This window comes from Quercus lobata, chromosome 3 (genome assembly GCF_001633185.2).
Source record: "Quercus lobata isolate SW786 chromosome 3, ValleyOak3.0 Primary Assembly, whole genome shotgun sequence".
Lineage (NCBI taxonomy): Eukaryota > Viridiplantae > Streptophyta > Magnoliopsida > Fagales > Fagaceae > Quercus > Quercus lobata.
In genome coordinates this window covers 61,937,631-61,959,392 of record NC_044906.1, presented here as the reverse complement: position 1 = coordinate 61,959,392, position 21,762 = coordinate 61,937,631, and the positions used below count along the sequence as shown (strand labels likewise).

The window sequence follows — 21,762 nt, the reverse complement described above, 5'->3', positions numbered from 1 at the left end:
ATTTAGGACACATGACGCAAAGTTAGAACTCTAATTTAAAATTTTAATTTGAGTTTCTCTCAGCTTCACCTATATAGATAAATATTGATTATTTAATATCAGATTTCTCCATACCTCTTTTTGTAGTATACCTTTTTGGTGTTTGATTGTGTTTTTATGTTACAAGGTTTTATAACCCTTTAATCATAGTTGTATATTATAGATATACATATAAAATATTCATTATAAGTTTAAAATATATTTAATTAATGACTAATTTAATCATTACTTATATCATAATATTCAACCAAACTAACTAAATAAATTAAATTAACATTAGCTTTGTTTATTTAATTAAATTAAATTAACATTTTCTTTAAAAAATTAATTAATTAAATTAGCATTTTCTTTAAAAAAATTAATTAATTAAATTAACACATGTTTATAACATATACATTTAAATTTATTAAACTCAAAAGTGATAATACATAATATATGAACCTATTATATATATATATATATATTCCTTGTTCTCTTCTCACTTGGTTTTGCTTATTTCCCTTATTTAAAAATAGGGCCAAAATAATAATTTTTTTATCATATTCATCTCCTTACCTAGTCAACTCTATCTCAATCAATGTTATCATAATGTTCATCATTTTATGAAATTGTTTCTTCGTCAAGATTTACTATATTTTCTTATTCCAGCTTCTTAGACTCATTACAATAATAACAAAAATAAAAAATAATTATATTGACAATTAATACATTATTCATAGCATAGAAAAGGAATTTGTAAATATGAAAATCAAGTGTATAATCCAAACTTCGTAGAAGAAAGAGAAAAGAGGGGAAAAGAATTCGATTAAGTAACCCAATAATTTGTTGGACTCAAATAATAAAATCAGGGACATTCTAGCTTATTAAACAAGCCTAACAACTTGTTAGACTCCAACAACACACAAAATTTAACACCACCCAAAAATAAAAATAAAAAGAGGTTCATTTTAAACCCCCTTGTCTCTATATTGTACAATATGTCCAATTATACTATATGATAGGATACACACTAATATATGGTACGATTCATTAACACTTCTAATATGTCCTTACAATAAGAAATATTTTGTACGAGACTAACACCTTTAATGATGATTTTTCCTTTTGGGGGATGATGTTAGGATTACCCAATATTTGATTTTGAAAAGAGATTATATGAAATGTATATAACGAAGGGATTGTTGTGTTTTCGTTATATATACAATTACAAACAAAATTAAACTGCTATTAAAATATTCCATTACAATAGAAAAACTGAATATCACAAGAAAAGATTTAAAACATTGCCGCAGCCACATGCATAAACTGGAAGCAAGACAGCAAAAATGATTTACATACCCTTTGCTTCTCTTTTCTTTTTCCTTCTTTTTTTCCTTTGGTTTAATGGAGAGACTAAAGCCCAAAGGAACAATCTATACTAAGCAACAAAATATAAATAATAGTACAGGGGCATGGTACCAATAAGAATGAGGATAAATGTAACTGTTAATAATAGTATGATAAACAAAAACTTAATGGAAAGCTTCAACTTCTTCCACGAAGTGTTTCAGTAGGTTTTCAATGCTCATTGCCGAGTGATCTGCCTTGTCTCTCACTCGTACGCTCACCTGGAAAAACGATACAATGATTAATATGCTACCTGAAACCCAGCATGACTAATGATATTAAACCATCTAGCAAACACACAGTGGGTGTGCTCAGTGTGGTAAACTATAAGCCATTTCTTGATATACAATGGCAAACTGCACCCCCGCCCACCACCCCCGCCCCCCCCAAAAAAAAAAAAAGTCAAATTTAGTTATATTACAAATTGGTAAACCCTGAAAAATTTAAAGCCTCATGACCTAATCATGTTTACAGCAAATCATGGGAATCAAAATACAATTGAATTGTATTTGTATCATAGTTTCACAGGAAAATGGGCAATGGATAATTTATCAGATTTGCATATTTCTAATCTTGTGATTTGACACTTTTTAGCAAGTATAATTTTTTTATTAGAAATTCCATAAGACTGCTCTAGTTCAAATTACAGGTCATTTACCAAGAGCTTACATAATAGAATCCCCACAACTTTCTTCTGATTTTCTTCTTTTATTGGTCCAGAATTAACACAAAATTCATATAAAAAGCCCAAGCATATGCATGCACCAACATGTTACAGAGACTGATTTTCATAGCAAAATCTTTTCAAATCACAACTATCAATAGGGTAAATTACAAAAAATAACAAGATAAGTGTATAGGTAGGAACCTTTCCATTGTTGGCTTCATCCTCACCAACAACCAATATATAGTTGTACTGCGCTAACTGAGCTTCTCGTACCTGCAGGAAACCAAAACTATCAGTAAATGAAATAATGAATAGCATTCTCTTACTTTTACCCTCATTGTAGAGAAGCAAACAAGTAAAATAAAATAGGCGGTTTTTTTTTTAAAGGCAGGCCCCACTCAAAACCATAATAGGGAAGCTAAGAAGGGAAAATGAAGCTAGTAAAAATTTTAAGCAAACACCATTTACAGGCAAAACAGTTGTTGGATATAGGAATCCAAATAAATAAATAAAACAAAGCAAGACAGGAGATTAGTTGCACCTTTTTCTGGATCTTTCTATCAGTTGTATCAACATCAACATGATAACCAGCTTTAAATATCTCATCTTGCACCTGCAGAAACACAACAAAAGAAATTATAGATAAAAACAAAAGAGAGCCTCAAATATTTTACTCATGAGTGCATCTCCCACTCAAGCAAGTGAACAATTTACAACTCTAAATATTAAATATAACACAGCTACTTAATATAACCAAGTAGCAAGTTTTTTTCTGAAAGCCATTACCCTTAGTTATGTGGACACACTATAATAGACCGACAAATAATTAAACCTACTGCCAAAAAACTGAGGAAATCCATAACAAACTAACCCAGACTGTCATTTCAAGATCTCTGACAAACATGGAAAACAAAATAGCCCAGAGATCAATATTATTTAACGTCCATATGATCCAGCGGGTTTGGATCGCGGTGCAATTAGCTCCATCCCCCTCACAATTTTTTTTACCATTCTCATTTTTAACTTTAAATTTTTACTTTTTTTCACTTTTTTTTATAATGGCTGAGATTTAAAGTTGCTTTTTTCAACTTTAAATCTCAGCCATTCACAGTTTTTGCGTCTGATCTCAACCATAATCCAGCAACTTACTGCTTATTTGTAGGGCACATGAACAAAACTAAAGCAACATACTACTTAACTCAACTGGACCTTCTACCATAAGATTTCCAGCAACTCAAGTTTGATATGAGATTGGACCATTAAAAGGTGCAAAATAGCAGTCTAAATTCTACCTCCATCGCAAATTATTGAACCCCTATTCCATTTTGGGATGTTCCAAAATGTAGTCCTCTTTGAAAAGACAATAAGTGATTTCCTAACTTAACGTTTACTTTATTCAAAAAAAGTCAAGACCATTCTTCCACTAGAATTTAAATTAATGAGGGTGCTTTTGGAAACTTGAACTTTTTTAACTAAAAGACAACGTATTATATGATGTTCCATAAAAAAAATTAAAAAAAAGGGGGTTTTCTAACAAGGACTGACAATAGGGACAGATGTAGTAATAACTTGGTCTGAGCTCATCACCACTAAGCACAACCCAGCTTGTTCGCATGGGTATTGAACCACTACACAAAATATCCAAAAAAATAATTACTACTGAAAAGAATACAGAAAAACTACCTTTAGTGCATATGGCTGAGATTTCTCTGACACAGGGCAAACAATTGCTTGGCGTGGACTAAGCCAGAAAGGCCATTTTCCTTTGTAGTGCTCCAACAATATAGCAAACATACGCTCAACAGACCCTAGAATGGCTCTGTGTATCATAACAGGTGTCTCCCTCTTGGCTTCATCCTCTGCAGAGTAATACAATTCAAAACGAGCAGGAAGCTGGAAGTCAAGCTGCAAACATAGACATTCATCTATTTAGTGATAATTCTGCATTATAACATAGCTGCAGGAAAGAAATACAAATAAAAGTGAACACCATAAACCTGTAATGTTGCACACTGGAATTTCCTATTCAATGCATCAGATACACTAATATCTATCTTTGGACCATAAAATGCACCATCTCCTTCATTTTTCTGCACAACATGACTCACAGCATTAGCATTCAGAGTTAAAGTGAACAGAAAAGGGGGATATGAAGGGTATGCTTAAAACAAAGATCAAGAGATAATAACCAACGTCAAATCTGTAACAGATCAGATGTTCTATAGTACGGTTTTTGTGAATGAAAATTAGTCATGTTATATTTGAAAACACCAAAAAAGAACAGCTAGATGCTTAGGTGCATTTATAGTGTAAGTAGAAAAATACCTGCCATGGCTTCCCAAACTCATCCAATGCTTCTCCAAGAGCAGTCTCAGCTTTCTCCCATGTAGCCAAGTCTCCTAAGTATTTCTCAGGCCTCTACAGGATTGATACCAATAGAGATATTGTCAATCATAGTATAAATAAAGTCACCTCCACTATACACATCTACACACAAACCCAGAGGAAGAGACTTTCAAAGGAGAAAGAGTACATGCAACAAAAATAAACTGCCACCATATCTTGCACCTCACAGATAAAGCATCACATAGCCATATATCCACACCAAACAAATAAAGTCATCTGCACTATACACATCCACACAGACCCAGAGGAAGAGAGTTTCAAAGGAGAAAGAGTACATGCAACAAAATAAACTGCCACCATATCTCGCACCTAACAGATAAAGCATCACATAGCCATATATCCACACCCGATGAACTGTGCATATCCCAACCTTTGGGTTAAAAATCAAGGACTTCTAATCATCAAGTAAAAGAACTGCAGGCATAGAAACTTACAGAAAAGCAAATAAAAAAGAGGCGTCCAACAAAAAATTCAAATTATGGCTAGACAGACAAGAAAAGATTTTCATATTAGTGGTGCTGCTTCATTGAGAAACAAGAAACCTTTGATGCACAATCTGCATCTAGTTCATTACAAATTCATTGAAAGGTGGTACATGTATAAAGTTCCTCCTCAAAAGAAAACCCTTCGAAATTTAAAGTTTCATTCATATTTTGAAGAAATTTGCTATATCCCAGCAAGCAATACTGTGCTTATATTTTGAACAATAATTCTTGACTAGCTACTTTATAAAAAGATTTGTGATAATAGAGATCTTTTTCTTACAGGTAGTAAACCATTGTTGAAATTATAAACTATTCAAATTCAATCAAAGAACATTGTATCCACCAGCCAATCATTATTGAGAAAAGATTCATTAACGAGAAACTCCTAGTTGGTTTTTGAAGGCCACAGAAACATTTACTTAAATGTCTTGTGAACTTCAGAAAGGATATTACACAAAGTCAATACTGATAAGAGAACAAACCAATAATCAAGGGGAAATCATTGCAGCATATTAAACTCAAGTTAAAAAATAAAAAAATAAAATAAAAAAACAAGTTCTATACTAGAAGCATGAATAAGGAGCAAATAACATACTGTGGATAGCTTCAAGTCAAATGTGAACCCAAATATACCATACACATATTTGATGAATTCTAGGACACCCCGCACTTCATCTTTTATCTGTAAAATGGAAAACGTCAAAAATAAGAGGTATTGGCAGAAAAAAGAGATTTGACAGCCCTCTCACAAGTCAATTAAAATTTCAAATCACCTGGGATTCCCGGCAGAAGATATGAGCATCATCCTGTACCAATAATTGAAGAAAAATTTGTTACATTACAGCAGATTTTACCAGTCTCCTCAAATGATGATTAAGGATACAAATTACTAATATAAAATGTTCCACTAGGATGACTGTCCAATAAAAGATAAATTCTTGGACTAGGGCACTTCAAGCCCATATATAAAAGGGTTCATGATTAGAACGAAAACCCTAAATTAACAAAAAAGTGTCAGAAAAAAAATTTTGGTAAAAAAAGCACAGAAATGCCCAAATCATATAGAGTGGACCAGGCTAGTATATTTATCATCCAAGAATACAATGTTGATAAACAACCACATTAAGTACCTGCTGAAATCTCCTGACACGAGTCAATCCAGTGAGCGCACCACTGGCCTCATTTCGGTGAAGAACCCCAAAATCAGCAAGCCGAAGAGGAAGTTCTGCAAAACAATCAGGATCATGAATATCCAAAGAAGCAAGATAAAGGTAACCAACAGTTGGATGGGCTTAAAAAGAGAAAAAAAAATAGATCACAAACTTTTAAGGTAATTGTTAGAATAATGGTTAAATGATAAAATTCATAACGTCCTAAATTTATCGTGGTATTAGAGCAAGTGGTCCTAAGTTCAAAACCTATCTCACTACCTCCCATTAAAAAGTTAAAACACACATGTTGCACCCCACTTATTAAGGGGGAGCATGGGCCTACACATGAAGGGAAGCGTTAGAATAATGGTTAAATAATTATATTCACCATATCCTAACAGCTAAAGAATTTGGGACAATCAGTAATTTACTATATATATAAAAAACAATAATATAATATACATTGACTAAATTGTATTACTTCTGCCTTGTATATACATATTCATAAGTGTCTATGTTTCTTTAATATGTATCCTTACAGTTACTGTCATATGAAACTGTACCAAGAGGATGTATGGGAGCAGCTATAACAGAAAAGGCATGAACTACAAATATCATCATTTTTACTGAGTTTAATCATATGATTCCACAATTATGGTACAGGCCAATTTTTACCAACCAATCCTCATAAGGCCAATCATATTCAACCAACCAATAAAGTACGACTTTCCCATTTCACATTTTTATATATGTAAAAATAACTTCCCATTTACATAGTAACATGACATTAAACAGAAGGATAATAGAATTTTTTATAAAAGTAATTGTAATTTATTAAAATTGGAAAACAGAAGGATAATTGATTCATAGTTCTAAAAGCTTCAAGGCTCACCTTTAGGCAAGATGGTTATAATATTAGCCTTTTACAACTCAACTCATCATGCATACAAAGAACACCCACATGACTAAATTGAATTGCATTTAAAAATTATAGTGGTCAGCAGCCATGTTCACTTAGTTATGTAGTTGTAAACGACCAACTTATATCTCATTAACGAAGACTGTTTCAATCAATCCGCAACTAGAAACTTAATCTCAAAGCTCAACAAAATCCGGAAACAGATGGTAACTTTGCTCATAGATGAAGCGTCCACAAGAGGAAAAACACAAGATGCTACAGTAGATATTGATATCGGTGCAAATGAATTTACCTCTATATGAACGAACTCTATGTTGAAACATTAAACAGTGCCCAGGGCAATTCATTGGTTTCAGTCCAAACTCTTGTTTTTCTATCTGTAAAAGAAACACAATATCATCATATCAAAGAGCATGGGATATGGTTAACTATAATATTTTTTCTCTAGCAATCAATATTTAATAATTTTAAAAGTTACAAGAAATTTGTAAATATAATCCCCCTTTCTTACAAAACAGCAACTTGCATACTCAAATAAATACATTATATTCTATTTTCCTAATCACTTTAAGATCATTCAACATTCTTCTTTCTTCCATGTCATCACATTCCCACATTTCTTGTGCGGTACAATACACGTGGTGGGTCATGAACCACGATCTCACCCTCCACCTTGCTCTTATAAGGGGAGGAGGTGTCATTTAAGCTAGAGCTCATTGGCTATCACATATACCCACTTTCCAAAATGATACATAGTTGAGACAAGATTTGGTCATCATATTGTTAATCAACAAGACAAGTGTAGGTGCCCAGACTACTGGGCAGATAGTGTGTGTGTTGTGGGGAAAAGGGAAAGGGGGTGGTTGGGGGGGGGAGCAAAATTTCTTTTCACTAAACCCATTTGAAAAAACACATGCAAATTACAGAATTCCTTCCTTATTAATCTTTTTTTTTTCTTTTTGCCCCGCTAGTCTTTGCTTCCCTATTCCTGATAATCCCTAATAAGGAGAGAGATGAAGATTGTTTTTGTCAAACAACAAACAAACAAACAAACCTCAATTAAAAACATATTCTCCTTGTAATTTGCAGCATGACCAGATGTTTCCCAAAGTTGCATATTGTACATATTTGGTGACACAACCTGCCAAAATCAAGTGAATCACATACGCATTTATAATTGTCAAATATCATGAAAATAATCCTTCAATATGAACCAACCTCTTGGTAACCTCTCTCCCTATATTGACTTTTTATAAAGTCCACCAATTTGTTGTATATTCGTGTCCCATGTGGAAGGAAGAACCAACTTCCTGGGCTGCAATTCACAAAAGACTATCATGAGCAATCATGATCACAACAACCAAACCAAGAATATCAATCTGTACTGTACCTGAGTGGGTGACAAAAGAAAAGGTCTTGCTTTGTACCCAACAATCTATGGTCATATTTCTTTGCTTCTTCCAGATTATGCAAGTATTCCTGCAAAAAAGATTAATGTTCAGTAAAAAAGTTGCATATTGATATAGATAAACACCACTTCCACCATCTTGATACAGGACTTCCCTCTATATATTAATTCCTCTACCACAGCTATAGTTATTGACCATGACAGTTTAGATTTTTTTTTTTTTTTTTTAATAAGTAACACAGTGTAGGAAAGTACAATAAATTTAGACATGGAATAGTTGTTTTTTTAATGAAAGATGGAATTTTCCACATTTAATGCACTATTCTCTCACACATTCTATGCAAAATGAGGTGCATCGCCTGATGCCATTGCATTTTGTTTAGTTTCATCAGGTCTCAGTCCATAGGTCAATAATATACCCCATAAATTACTGACAATATAGCTAACCACTCAGATTAATCGAATTTCATTTTCTGTTCGTTTTCCACAAATGGTTTCTTCAAATTTCCCACGAATGCAAAATTGCAAATCTTTGTTGGTTTCAGTAAGACACTCACTTATTCATATATCCAAGATGGTTTAACAAAGACATTCCTACCTAATCAATCATGTCTCTAATCATATTGAAGTTTCAAACATGAGTACAATGTAAAAGATGTGATGAACTAATGCAGTGGTATCTAAAAGGAACTTTTAATCCTTGGCACATGCAAAGGTGCATCTGCTTTTTTGGATAAAATTTGGGGCCCACCAATTTTAATAGTAATATTATAACACAAAATGGTGTACAAAAAGCCTCAACACTAAAGTGACAATATCAATGGATACAAAATGTTGGCCAACCAAAATTTGAACATCACTACTAGAATACCTTCAAATTGAAACAAGAATGTCTTAGATATTTAACCCAATCAAATATATCATACAATCTCAAATTAAAGAAAATGTAAAGACAACTATATACTCAGCAGCCTAGACAAAGCAGCTTATATCATAGGCAAATGGGGAAAAAAAAAACCACATTTACGAAGAGGCCTTAAAAGAATCCACCTTCAGGCGTTTTTGATCAGGATAAGAAATTCCATAGACCCTCTGTAAACTCTCGCGGTCTTTATTCCCCCTCCAATAAGCTGATGAAGCCTGGAATTCCAGTATATTAGAAAAATATTGCATGCATATATCTACAAGCATAGCACTAACACATAATGAATCATATCACCTTCAAGCAAGCCAATGCTTTGACAAAGGATGTGTTTGGTATATGTGGTCCACGACACAAATCAACCAAGGGACCACATCTATATACCGTTATTGTCTTGTCTGCAGGCAAATCTTTGATGATTTCAATCTGATTAAATCAATGGAAGAAAAAACAATCCATGTGAGAATTGTATAATCATGAAATGCAAATAGGAAAACTAGCTAATCATAATATGCGTGTTTATGGTGAAAAAATTGACAGATTCACTTGCCTTAAAATTATTGTCAGAAAACATTTCAAGTGCCTCATCCCTTGATACTTCAATGCGCTCAAAAGGCTGTTTCTCCTGAAACATTAAAAGGCCCATATGATTTACTGTCATCAATATGCATCCTTCTTAATGAGGAGAGAGAGAGAGAGAGGTACTAGCATGTGTGTGACAAGACTGGTGAGCAGTGACGGTCCCACTGTTCATCAGTTCATCAAAGATGGCACAAGTATGACCATGCCAAGAGGCAACCCACCTGGAGTGCAGTTGACTGATTTACATTTAATTTCGACATTTCATAAACAAAACCAAACCTGATTTTTTTTTAAGCTATTCAGCATTCTAATGTAATTTGCTTTTCTAATAATTAGCATTGGTAATATAACATCTTTTGACTAGTATTTCAATTTAGTCTTAAATTGTTCGGGAGATATGGTTATTCCCAAAGCTTACCAGAAAAAATTTTGGCTTTGATTTTGGTATCCAAAACACCACTTTTTTCTAAGATGGTTGGCCTTCACCTCATAATTTCTAATATTTTGCACCACTACTTCTTTAAAAGGTTTCTGTGATTAGATCATCAGGTTCGGTCCATGCTTAAGTAACCCAACCCATTGCAACTTTGGGAAATTTCATTGTATGCTAAATTTAGCTATTATGTCCATCACACTCCTTGAATCAGGTGAAAAAGCAATGGGAGGCATGAAAAACCATGCCACCACCATTATTTAAATTACATTTATAATAGTAATCAGCATCAAAAGCATTTCCAACATAGGACTAAAAGGTGTGCGCTGTGCATGTGCAGCATCCAACAGTTTTGGAGTCGAGGGACTCAAGCTTAGTCAAGGTCAATCCTTTGCCTCCCTCTCGACTATAAGATAATTTTTAGCCATTTACCTTTAACAAATTTCTTCACTTATATTGTAGATATATCAAGAATAAAATAGAAAAATGTATTTCTGTTCATCAAGAGCAGGAGCAACAGTTCCATAAATGTTAACAGACGCAAAAATAAAAAGTATATAAATGAAGTATACATCATATTTTGGACAAAAGAATCAAAAATACCGTAACAGCCTTCATTGCCCCTGATTCAATTTTCTTGAAGTGATCATCATTCAAGCCCAAATCACCGTAAAATGCATCATAATAGAAACCCTGTCATAGCATTGCACTAATTCATAAGAAAACTTAAATTGCAACTACTTGTAACATAGTTACACAAAGAAACAAGATATACAAAACATATACAATTCCACATGATTATAAAAACAAAAATGAGCAGTAAAATACCTTCAAACGGTTTTTTTTTTTAAATGTACAGAAACAGTTATTACATGTTTGTCGCTCAACAAGTACCTCATGCTGTAACTCTTATTCAGTTGTCACATGTAGCCATCTAAAGTCATATGTTTCTATTTTTTTTTAAATGATAATAACAAAAAGAATGCTAATAAAACATCATTATAGACATAGGAATCATTAACCTCTGTTAGCCATATTTTGATTGCAAATACTTAAGTATTTTCCTGTAGTCATGTCAATCTGAATGTCTACCAATACCTATCAAATAGGAGACTCTAGTCTAGTCAAGCCAATCAAACAATGAAGGATTTTATTCTATGTCATCGAGAATGGTCTAAGCGTAGTAAAAAATGACATTTCAATTAAGAAATTAATTGAAGTCTAACTTCAGATAGAATAGATTGGCAGGAAGGAATACGTGTGACTAACACTAATTAATCTATCTATTAAAGTTTTTGAGGTGTTCAGGATTCAGTTGGTAATGCCGAAGATGGTTAGCTCTCTTCTCTTTGCTGGGAGAAACTGGTTTGGAAGGCACCTGTCAACCAGATGGAATATGGTCCAAGCATGTTTAATGTGATTAGTTTGGCAAGAACATAAACCCGCACCTTTGAAGACTATGTCTATGAGAGACCCTTAGACCTCTGAAAATCTCTTCTCTTTGTTTCAACGGGCTCATATTTGGGGTTTTATGCATTGTATTTCAATTTCTGAATTCTTACAATCTGTTAGCTTTAGTTCTTGAATTTGTTGTGTTTGTTTCTTGTTCAGAGTGTTCACCTTTGTGAACATAATGTTCAATTTTTTCAATAAAAGTCTTATTACCTATGCAAAAAAAAAAGGTTCCATGCCGACTTAAAAAATTTGGGAGCTAAGGCTTGGTTGCTATTGCCCATGATGACCAAATAACTACAATTAAGTCAAAAATTCATAAGAGAAAAGTGGAATTATATCAAACATGACTATCACCACAATAACAAGCCACCAGCTGAGACTTGTAAATCTGACCCATCACGGGCTGAACTGGAGAACAAAGATGATCAAATCTTGATCACCGTGCAAAGTGCAAATATCCAAATACAAGAGGGTTCCAAGGAAACTTAAAATTAATAATGGTGATTAGCATACTAAACACAACAACCATTAGCTAAACATTATCAAACATACACATATTATTGCTCAAAAATAAAATCCTCAATCATGGTATAAGTAATTCACTCAATTCAAACTAAAACACCAAAAAACCACAACACTTTTCCCCGCATCTACAAAAAAACAATAACCAAAACTTTCCAAAACAACATTTTGATTCACAAAAATCATAGCAAAAATTTACCTCTCCCCTTGTAGTACAGGGTCCAATACACAACTTGCACCCATACTCTTGCTCAAGCGACTGCATCCAAAATTAAGCCAAAGATTCAAACTTTCTCTTCAGAAAAAAAAAACCCAAATGCGAAAAATCGACAATGCAGAGGTCATACCTGGCCGAGAATGTGAGCGCTGGAGTGCCAGAAAGTGTCACGGCCTTCGTCGGATTCAAAAGTGAAGAGCTTGAGCTCACAATCAGACTCCAAAGGCCTAGACATGTCCCAGAGAACCCCATTGACCTCAGAAATCAAAGCGTTGGCAGCCAAACTCTTCGAAATCTCTCTCGCAACGTCCAATGGCGATGTCACCCACTTCTTCCCTTCCTTCACAGTCCCATCCGGCAACGTAATCCTTCAAAAAAAAAAAAAACAAGAAAATTTCAAATCAGAATTGAGTGAGTGTGAAAAATTCTATGGTTAGGGTTAGGGTTTTTTTGGAGAGATGTACTTGATGGGATCGGAGGAGAGAGAGAGGCGTTCGGTGAGGAGTTTGGCATGGATGGATTGGAAGAGCTGGATGCGCTTGGGGATGACTTGGTTCAGGTAGGATTCGTCTTTGGGGTGATTATTGGAGGCCATGGTGGCGGTGACCGTGGAAGAGAAACGGCGGAGAGGAAGAGAGAAAGCTGAGGAGTGGCGGCGGAGATGAGAGGAAAGTGCAGCCCTGAGTTTAGAGCCGCATAGCATATGGGGAGGTTTTTGGGTTTTGTCTTTGCGTTGTTTGGAGATTGGAGGTTTTAGTGTTCTATGGGCTTTACGGTAAATTCGTCTTAATATTTTATTACCCAAAAAAAATATATAATTTATAATTATATTTTCACAATATTTTCATGTTAAATCATAGGCATTAAGTTTTTATTAATTTTAATTTAAACCTAAACCTAAAATTATTTATTTATCCACCAATAATAACTCGTAACAACCTGTTGTTGAAGGCCAAAATTTCACAAGAATGCCCATTCCATGAAAAAGTAAAGAAGGCCCAATTCAAGTAGCAAGAAGAATCAACATTAAGGCCCAATTTATATTCAGATTTCCAGCAAAAAGGTCATCAAAAAGTCCAGCAAAATTCAGTGAAAGAACTGGGCCGGGATACCCAGAGGCTGCCAGAGGCCCGAGATCCTCAAAGGCCCGGGATCCTCAGGTAATGCAGGACAGCTACTGTAGAATTGAGACAACTCAAGAAAGGTACCACGAAATACAAGAAATGAAGAACAGAGATGTCCTTCTCAAGTACCCACTGGTGCAGCAAAGAATCAGAAAGTATAAAGCAAACATTCATGAACAAATGAGCTGTATCACAAGGAACCAAAAATGAGAAAATCATACGAAGAAGCAACTGGAAGAGAACTTTCAACCCAGCAGTAAAAGATTCCAACTATTTGGGAATAACGACAAAAAGGAAATAACACCGACAGCCAATTCTGAAAAATGAGAAAACTTGAAAGAAGAGAGATTGAAGGCTAATTGCTGAGGACGTCCCGGAATGGAAAGTCAGCAAATGACTTTTAGAGAAACAGCAATGAAAGATGAAAACCATGAGAAAAAAGGGAAGAGACCAGCCCATAAGAAAATGACACAGCACGAGCTCTGAGGGGCAAAAGAGAGAAATCACTAGTACCTCAGAGCCCTATAAAGCACGCTATAAAAGGAAGAGAAAACCCATGTTGAAGGGGGAGGATTTTCAGTAGAAAGAATATAAAAACAGAGTCATTAGAACTCTGTAAAATTTAAGAAAAACATAGGAATGTCTCCCGGTATCCCAGAAACAGCCACTATAGCACATACTTGGATTCAAAAGGATTCAAACTTTGCAAGTCTTAAAGGCTTGAATAGCCATCAAAGTCTGTAATTTTTGAGCTTATTTGAACCTTGTATCACGTCTTAGTGAGCACATTTGTAATCCACAATCAAGAAAAATAATGAAATATCTCATATTGATTTGAGAATTTCTAACAATTACTTTGCATATTTCTTTACTGCTTCTTGCTGCTCAATACATATATATTCTTGCTTGTAAAGCTGAGTCCCTGCCCAAGCAAAGCCACTCGGACTTGAGTTCCAAATCCCACAAGTCTTGTGCAAAAGCATAAGTCTGTGAGAATTGGGACCAGGATCCTCGTGGCTGAATCATTCTCATGAAATTCACTTACATATATGTATAAAGATTGTATAGTGTAGAGAACCAGAGATTCTGGGTTCTTACAGGCCTCATACGCCCCGGGATCCCACGACAGTACGTCCCGTGATCCCACGACAGTACGCCTAAGGAGGAATCGCATTTTTGCCTTGAGGAGATTTATGTGACTTGCGCACAACTTGGTTCGTAATCAGCCCCCATTTAGCTGCGGTGAACCAAGCCCAGTCCACCAAAAACACAACTATTTGGCCCAGGATCCTTGGGCCTGTGTGCTAAAGAAAAAAGCACTCTCACACCTGTTATTCAGAATTTATTGTGAAAATTTTGTGAATATAACATTTATCTTTTACTTTTATTTAAATTAAGATCAAATTTAATATTCAAGACAAAAAAATTGACATTTGTTGACTAAGAAATGATATATAAATATTATTTTCACAATATTTTCATAACAAATTTTAATTAATTTGTTGTTATTGATAGTTACTGATGGGTAAAATAGTAATTTTAGTTGTGTATTTGGTACCACCTAGGATTTCACAACAAATTTTAAGTGGCCGATTGTTATTGGCCATTACTGATAGACAAAAAAATAATTTTAGTTGTGAATTTAGTACCACATAGAATTTCATAACAAATCTTAAGTGTCAATTATTGTTGACGGTTACTAATGGGCCAAAAATTAAATTTAGTTGTGGATTTAGTACCACCTAGGTTTTTTTTTTTTTTTTTTAAGAACAATTACAATATGTAATTACTAACCCCACACCTCAAACCTTTTACCCCTAGACCCTGAACCACTTTGTATATGTGGAGATATCAATTCAGTTACAAGATTCTAGGTCATATCACATAGAATTTGTTGTTAAAGTATTGTAAAATTATTGTAAAAGTAACACTCATCTTTGCTAACATGACATATTGTTAATAGTAGATAAAAAATAGACTTTAATTGTAGATAACTTAATACAATATTGAATATTGTACACGTTTACCAACTTAACCTAAATTTAGTTTTTTTTAGTTGTTATTAGCTTGGATTCCAGGAAATTATGTGGCGTGGGCATTAAGCATAGGTCTAATGGAATGTGTTCTGACTTTTTGACTTGGAGAAATCTTGATGTTGGACTTGGACCCAACAAACAATAGTGGGGTTTTTTTTTTTTCCCCTCCAAATCACAAAGCCAAATAACATAACTAAACAATACAGGTCATATGGAGGAGGTATACCATGCATCAAATGCATGTTTTCTCCCTTTCACATGGAGATAGATCCCACACATGCATGGTGTATTTTTTTTCATATAAGACCCTTGTGTGTTTGTTCATATATATCTATTTTACTATTTATATAACTTATCAATTTTCATAATGTGTTTCACATTATTGGACTCTTTTACTTTTATAATAAGAGAGAGGGATACTTGTAAATATGATCGAGTCTCTATACTTATCAATCAAAATCCCAATTCCGTACCGCATCTGCATGAAACTATGAACTATTGCTAGTAAAGTGAATTCTTCCTTTTCTTTTTGCCCACTAGCCTCATTGATGATCTTAAGAACATATTCTAGCTCTTTGTTAGGTAAATCGTAGTGTCAAATCATGTCAAAATTTGGTTCTCAATAATATTGTATTGAGGATGAGCTTGGGTTTAAAGATGCTCAAGAAGGACAAAGTTTTGAACTACTCAAGATTAGTATTTCATTATATATATATATTTCATGATTTTTTGTCTACTCCATATCTTTTGCATCATAATAAATTTATCAGTGAAACTTGTTCCTTTGGAAAATCGATACTTGAATCTTAAAAATGGACACAAATTTTACCTAATTTAGATTTGAAATAAGAAAAGTATGATTGTTTTAAGTTGAAACAACTATGCAATCTCTAGGAGGTTAGCTCAAGCAAAAAACATATTTCACTCACACAAAATCAAACGAGCTTGAGCAAATCATTAAAGTCAATAATGCTAGATTGGGCAGAAAGTTTGCTCATTTTTCACTCAAGCAAAAATGTCAAGTTCATCATTCAAAATTTTACTAAAAAAAAATGGCTTTTATCAGGTTTTAACCCTGCTATATAAACTTGTACAAACCACTTGTTGCAAGAATTTTAGAGTGAATAAAGAGGCTACACTAAATCTAAACATATCTAACTTTAATTTGTTCCTTTCTACCTTAGCATAAATAAAGAAAATTGATCCTTGTGCCCAAAGCAAAAATAAAAAGAAAAGTGTATGTTCTTGATAACACATAGCGCCTTATACCTTTCTTTGAAAACTACTTATATCTTTTTATCTAGCGAGGTTCACTGCAGCAAAATCTTTAAGGATATTTTTTTGGAGTGCCAAAGGTTCTAGTTCGTGCAAACAATGTGTGCACGAAGAGGAAATTTGCTGAATGAAGATTTTAGAGATTCTACGACTGCTTTGATAAGAAAGCAAGCAAGGTGTTTGAAGAGGTTACGATAAAGGGTCTAGTCTAGTTGTACAAGAGTCTTATTACTAGATTATTATAATTGTTCTTCCTCAATGAACTTTCCACAGGACTGGTCTCTAGGGTGGTTTTCCATTAAAGAGGTTTTTCTTAAGTTTTCCACTTCAATACCAAATCCTATGTATTGTCTTGTGCTTTATTACTTTTTATATTTATTTATTTCAAGATTTGGTGTTTATAATTGTGGTGAAGTATAAATTTGTGCGGATTGCTTAATAACGCGATGTTTTAATGATAATTTTGTTGAATAAAACACAGAGGGTTCTAAATATATATTTTTTTTCAAGTGATGCCAGGACATTTAGAACATACATAGGGCTCTAAAACAAAATTTTCATTCTTTGCTTGAATTAGCTTGGTGTTCATCCCACCTCATATCATGCCTAATTCCAAACCAAACTATTCCAGCAAAAAAAATTTGAAATAGGTGTGTTATCGACTCTAGTTTTTCCTTCATTAGTAAGGCCCCTACAACTATTAAATCAAACAGATAAACTAACAATTTTTTTTTCCTGTTAAACAGTCACTAAAAAGGCTAGCAATTAGACTAAAATGGTAACATCATCTATTGTTTAGCCAAATAGAGTTTTTTTTTTTTTTTTTTTTTTTGGGTAGGAATTGTTTGACAAAAATTACCCGTCATTTCTAAACCCTATTTGTGGGCTGGATATGAGTATTTGGTATGGAATTCTCAAAACCAAAAGCTACAACAAGTCAACACAAACACAAAAAAAAATAAATAAATAAACACTACATAGTGGGGGTTTAAGTTCATGAATCAATTTGCAACATTTTGACCGTGGTTTTAATGGTGGGAAATTGTGTCTTCTTGTGGGGATTTGCGACATTTTTATAGTGATTTCGTCTGTTTCCACATTTTGGGTCACCTTGTAGTGCTAATTCTGATGAATGATGATAGGGAGAGGGTGGAGGTGGAATGATATAAACCTATAGGGGTGTGTGAATTTTGGATTGCTTAGTGGAATGACATGCCATTTGTGAGAGTAATGTTAGGGACACCCTCTCTACACTCAAATTTACATTCTATTTATGTGTTAATTCCTAGTTGGATTTCAACACTTTCACATAGGTCTACTACATGTACTTGATGTTGGAAAATATGGCTAAATAAACAAGTTTTGATTCAACAATACAAACCCTAAAAAATTAGCAATGACAAAAATAAATAGATAAAGTTAGAAAGATCTCACAAACTATAGAATCACGCAAATGCGTTGTCTTTAAATGTTGATTCGTGCCACCCGAAGTAGAACTCGGTGTGAATGGCTCTCTTGGCCAAACAACCCCCCAAGATTAGATTATAGTAATTTCTTCAAGTTAATCACACACTCAAGTAAGAAGAACTAGGAACAACCTTAATTTGTCTTTCCTTAAAACTAAAAATTGATGCTGAAATTTTTAGTGGAAATGAGCAAGAAAACAGAGCAAAAACAGAGGGAAGAGGTGGCTGCTGTAGCTGAAAAACTTAAGAGCTAAATAGGGGAATATAGGGTTTTATATACTAACTAATGTGAGGGCTGAAAGGCTGCATGTAACAGTCACTGTGCAAGCCAACGGGCTGCATGTAATAGTCACTGTGCAAGCCAATGGGCTGCACATTTAATGCCTCAATAGGCTGCTCATTTAATGCCCAACGGGCAGAACTAAGATGGGCTGAAAGCAAAAGACAAGGAAATGGAATAAGGCCCAAGAGAGACAAGCTTAAGTCTAACCCAAGCCCAACTTCAACCCTTAGCCTATTGTCTTTCAAGCTATCACTTAAGAGGTGCAAAGATTTATAAACATATATGCAAACTCATCTCTAACCAATGTGGGACACAAGTATAGTTTAAGAGTTTGAAACACACATACTCCAACAATCCCCCACATGTTACAAACATTAAACTAGGAAAGACAATAAACTCAAGAAGGCATGCATCAATATGGAACCCTAAGGTTTTAACCATACTTAGGGTAAATAAGTAGGAACCACTAGACAATGGTAGAGTTAGGCTCTTTTAACCAAGCTATTAGATAACCAAACTTACCACCCACATACCTTTCTTTACCAAGATTGTTCCATAAGCAAGTTGGCGCCTTATACAGGCCATGCGCCATTAGGTTTCATGAGAGCTCTAGAAACCTACCCAAGTCTCATCGGAAGCAGCACAACTTCCACTCCCACATAGGTGGCATCCATCAAGAGTGTGTGCAGTATACCCCATCCCAACAGGTAGGGACTATGGATCCATTAAGAGCTAGAGCTCAACCTCCAACAATTTGCAACTTAGCACTGTCTCACACCATAAGGATGGACTCATCACTAATCTCCTCAATGAGATAGCGAAATACATAATAACTGACAGTGCCCATATGGACCACAGATGACCTCTACCCATTTAACCCCTTGCGTGGAATCACCCATCATAGAGATTGGGTATTGGCCATAGTGTCACAATTTGGGTATCAGTCCTATCCCCCTCAATATCTCACTCACCAACCTTCTTGCTAGTGGCTTGGTCAAAGGATCGGCCAAATTCCTTTCTGACCTCACAAAGTCCAAGGACATTACACCATTATCAATGAGTTGCCTCACAATACTGTGCCTCCATCGGATATGTCAACTTTTCCCATTATAAATTTTGTTCTTAGCACTGCTATGGCAGCCTGGCAATCACAATGCATGCAAATAGAGACAATAAAGTTAGTATACAATGGTATATCAATTAACAAACTCCTAAGCCACTCAGCTTCGGACCCAGCCTTTTCTAAGGCTACTAACTCTGATTCCATGGTGGATCTCGCTATGCAAGTCTACTTGGATGATTTCCAAGAGACAGCCCCTCCAGCTAGTGTGAACACATATCCACTAGTGGGCTTTACCTCATCTGTATCAGAGATCTAATTAGCATCATAATATCCTTCTAATATAGCAAGATAACCACAATATGACAAACCATAATCAAAAGTACCCTTTAAATATCTCAACAATCTAGATATTGCATCCCAATGTTCAATACTAGGATTATGAGTATATCTACTCAATTTACCAACAGCATATGCAATATCAGGACGAGTACAGTTTGTCAAAAATATCAAACTACCAATGATTTGTGCATATTTATCTTGTGAAACACTATCGCCACGATTTTTAAACAAGTGCACCTTTGAGTCAAAAGGAGTAGATATAGATGACATATCAAAGTGTTCAAACTTTTTAAGAATTTTCTCTACATAGTGAGATTGTGATAGTGTAATGCAATCATTATCCCTAAGAATCTTGATGCCCAAGATTATATTTGCCTCACCCAAATCTTTCATATCAAAATTAGAGGTAAGAAAGTGTTTAGCATCATGCACAACATCAAGGCTAGCTCCAAATATAAGCAAGTCATCAACATATAAACATTTAATAACACCTTCATTATTAATAAACTTGCTATATATGCATTTATCGACACCATTGATCACATACCCATGTGTAAGCATAACATTATCAAATTTTTCATGCCATTGTTTAGGTGCTTGTTTTAAACCATATAAAGATTTAACTAACTTACAAACTTTATGTTCTTGTCCAAGAACTACATAACCCTCGGGTTGCTCCATATAAATCTCTTCTTCTAAATCACCATTTAAAAAAGCAGTTTTAACATCCATTTGATGTACTACAAGTTTGTAAATAGAAGCAATGGCAAATAAAATTCTAATAGATGCAATTCTAGTAACCGAAGAATAAGTATCAAAATAATCCACATTATGTTTTTGCTTATAGCCCTTGGCTACTAAGCGAGCTTTAAACTTATCAATTGTACCATCCGATTTTAATTTTCTTTTAAACACCCATTTGCAACCAATAAGTTTAACCTTAGGTGGAAGCTCAACTAATTTCCAAGTATGATTAGACATAATAGATTCTAATTCATTATTAATTGCTTCCAACCAAAAAGGTGCATCTATGGATTTAATTGCATTATAGTAACTTACAGGTTCATTTTCAACGACATAGGCAAGGAAATCGTTACCGTAATCCTTTTCCTTCCTAACTCGCTTGCTCCTTATTTCTTGCATATTATCAATAAAGTCATTAGAAATTTCAATAGAATCATGCAATTCTTTTTCCTTATTTTTCAAAGGAAACACATGCTCAAAGAATATGACATTTTTGGATTCAATAATAGTGTATGATTCTAATATATCACTTCTGATGACAAGAAATTTATAGCATGAACTATTACAAGCATAGCCAATAAACACACAATCACATGTTCTAGAACCAAGCTTTCTCCTTTTAGGCTCGAGTAGCATGACCTTGGCCAAACACCCCCACACTTTGAGATATTCCAAGTTAGGCTTACGTCCTTCCCAAAATTCATAAGGAGTTTTATCGGTTTTCTTATAAGGTACCTTATTTTGAATATGGCAAGCCGAAAGAATGGCCTCTCCCCACATGTTGGAAGATAGCCCGGAACTAACAAGCATAGCATTCATCATCTCTTTAAGAGTTCTATT

At 34.3% G+C, this 21,762-nt stretch overlaps 1 protein-coding gene across 1 annotated transcript; it reads right to left on the bottom strand.

The window, feature by feature from the left end:
- Positions 1–1,243: 1,243 nt before the first annotated feature.
- LOC115982682 (threonine--tRNA ligase, mitochondrial 1) lies at positions 1,244–13,335 on the bottom strand. Its single transcript, XM_031105357.1, has 20 exons — positions 13,057–13,335; positions 12,723–12,960; positions 12,575–12,634; positions 11,002–11,091; positions 9,934–10,008; positions 9,681–9,809; positions 9,512–9,601; positions 8,444–8,532; positions 8,272–8,368; positions 8,108–8,194; positions 7,346–7,430; positions 6,114–6,208; positions 5,757–5,789; positions 5,579–5,665; positions 4,418–4,510; positions 4,090–4,182; positions 3,776–3,997; positions 2,634–2,705; positions 2,294–2,365; positions 1,244–1,646 (listed from the first exon to the last, which is right to left on the bottom strand). The coding sequence occupies exons 1-20, from the start codon at positions 13,293–13,295 to the stop codon at positions 1,551–1,553; spliced, it is 2,142 nt and encodes a 713-aa protein (XP_030961217.1). The 5' UTR covers positions 13,296–13,335; the 3' UTR covers positions 1,244–1,550.
- Between the last annotated feature and the right edge of the window lie 8,427 nt (positions 13,336–21,762).

Bases quoted from the DNA above. Each gene is read 5' to 3' on its own strand.
- LOC115982682 (XM_031105357.1), bottom strand. From the start codon at position 13,295: ATGCTATGCGGCTCTAAACTCAGGGCTGCACTTTCCTCTCATCTCCGC. The intron at 2,366-2,633 runs GTGCAACTAATC...GGTTTCCTGCAG, and splicing joins ATAGAAAGATCCAGAAAAAG to GTACGAGAAGCTCAGTTAGC. The intron at 1,647-2,293 runs GTTCCTACCTAT...TCGTTTTTCCAG, and splicing joins ATGAAGCCAACAATGGAAAG to GTGAGCGTACGAGTGAGAGA.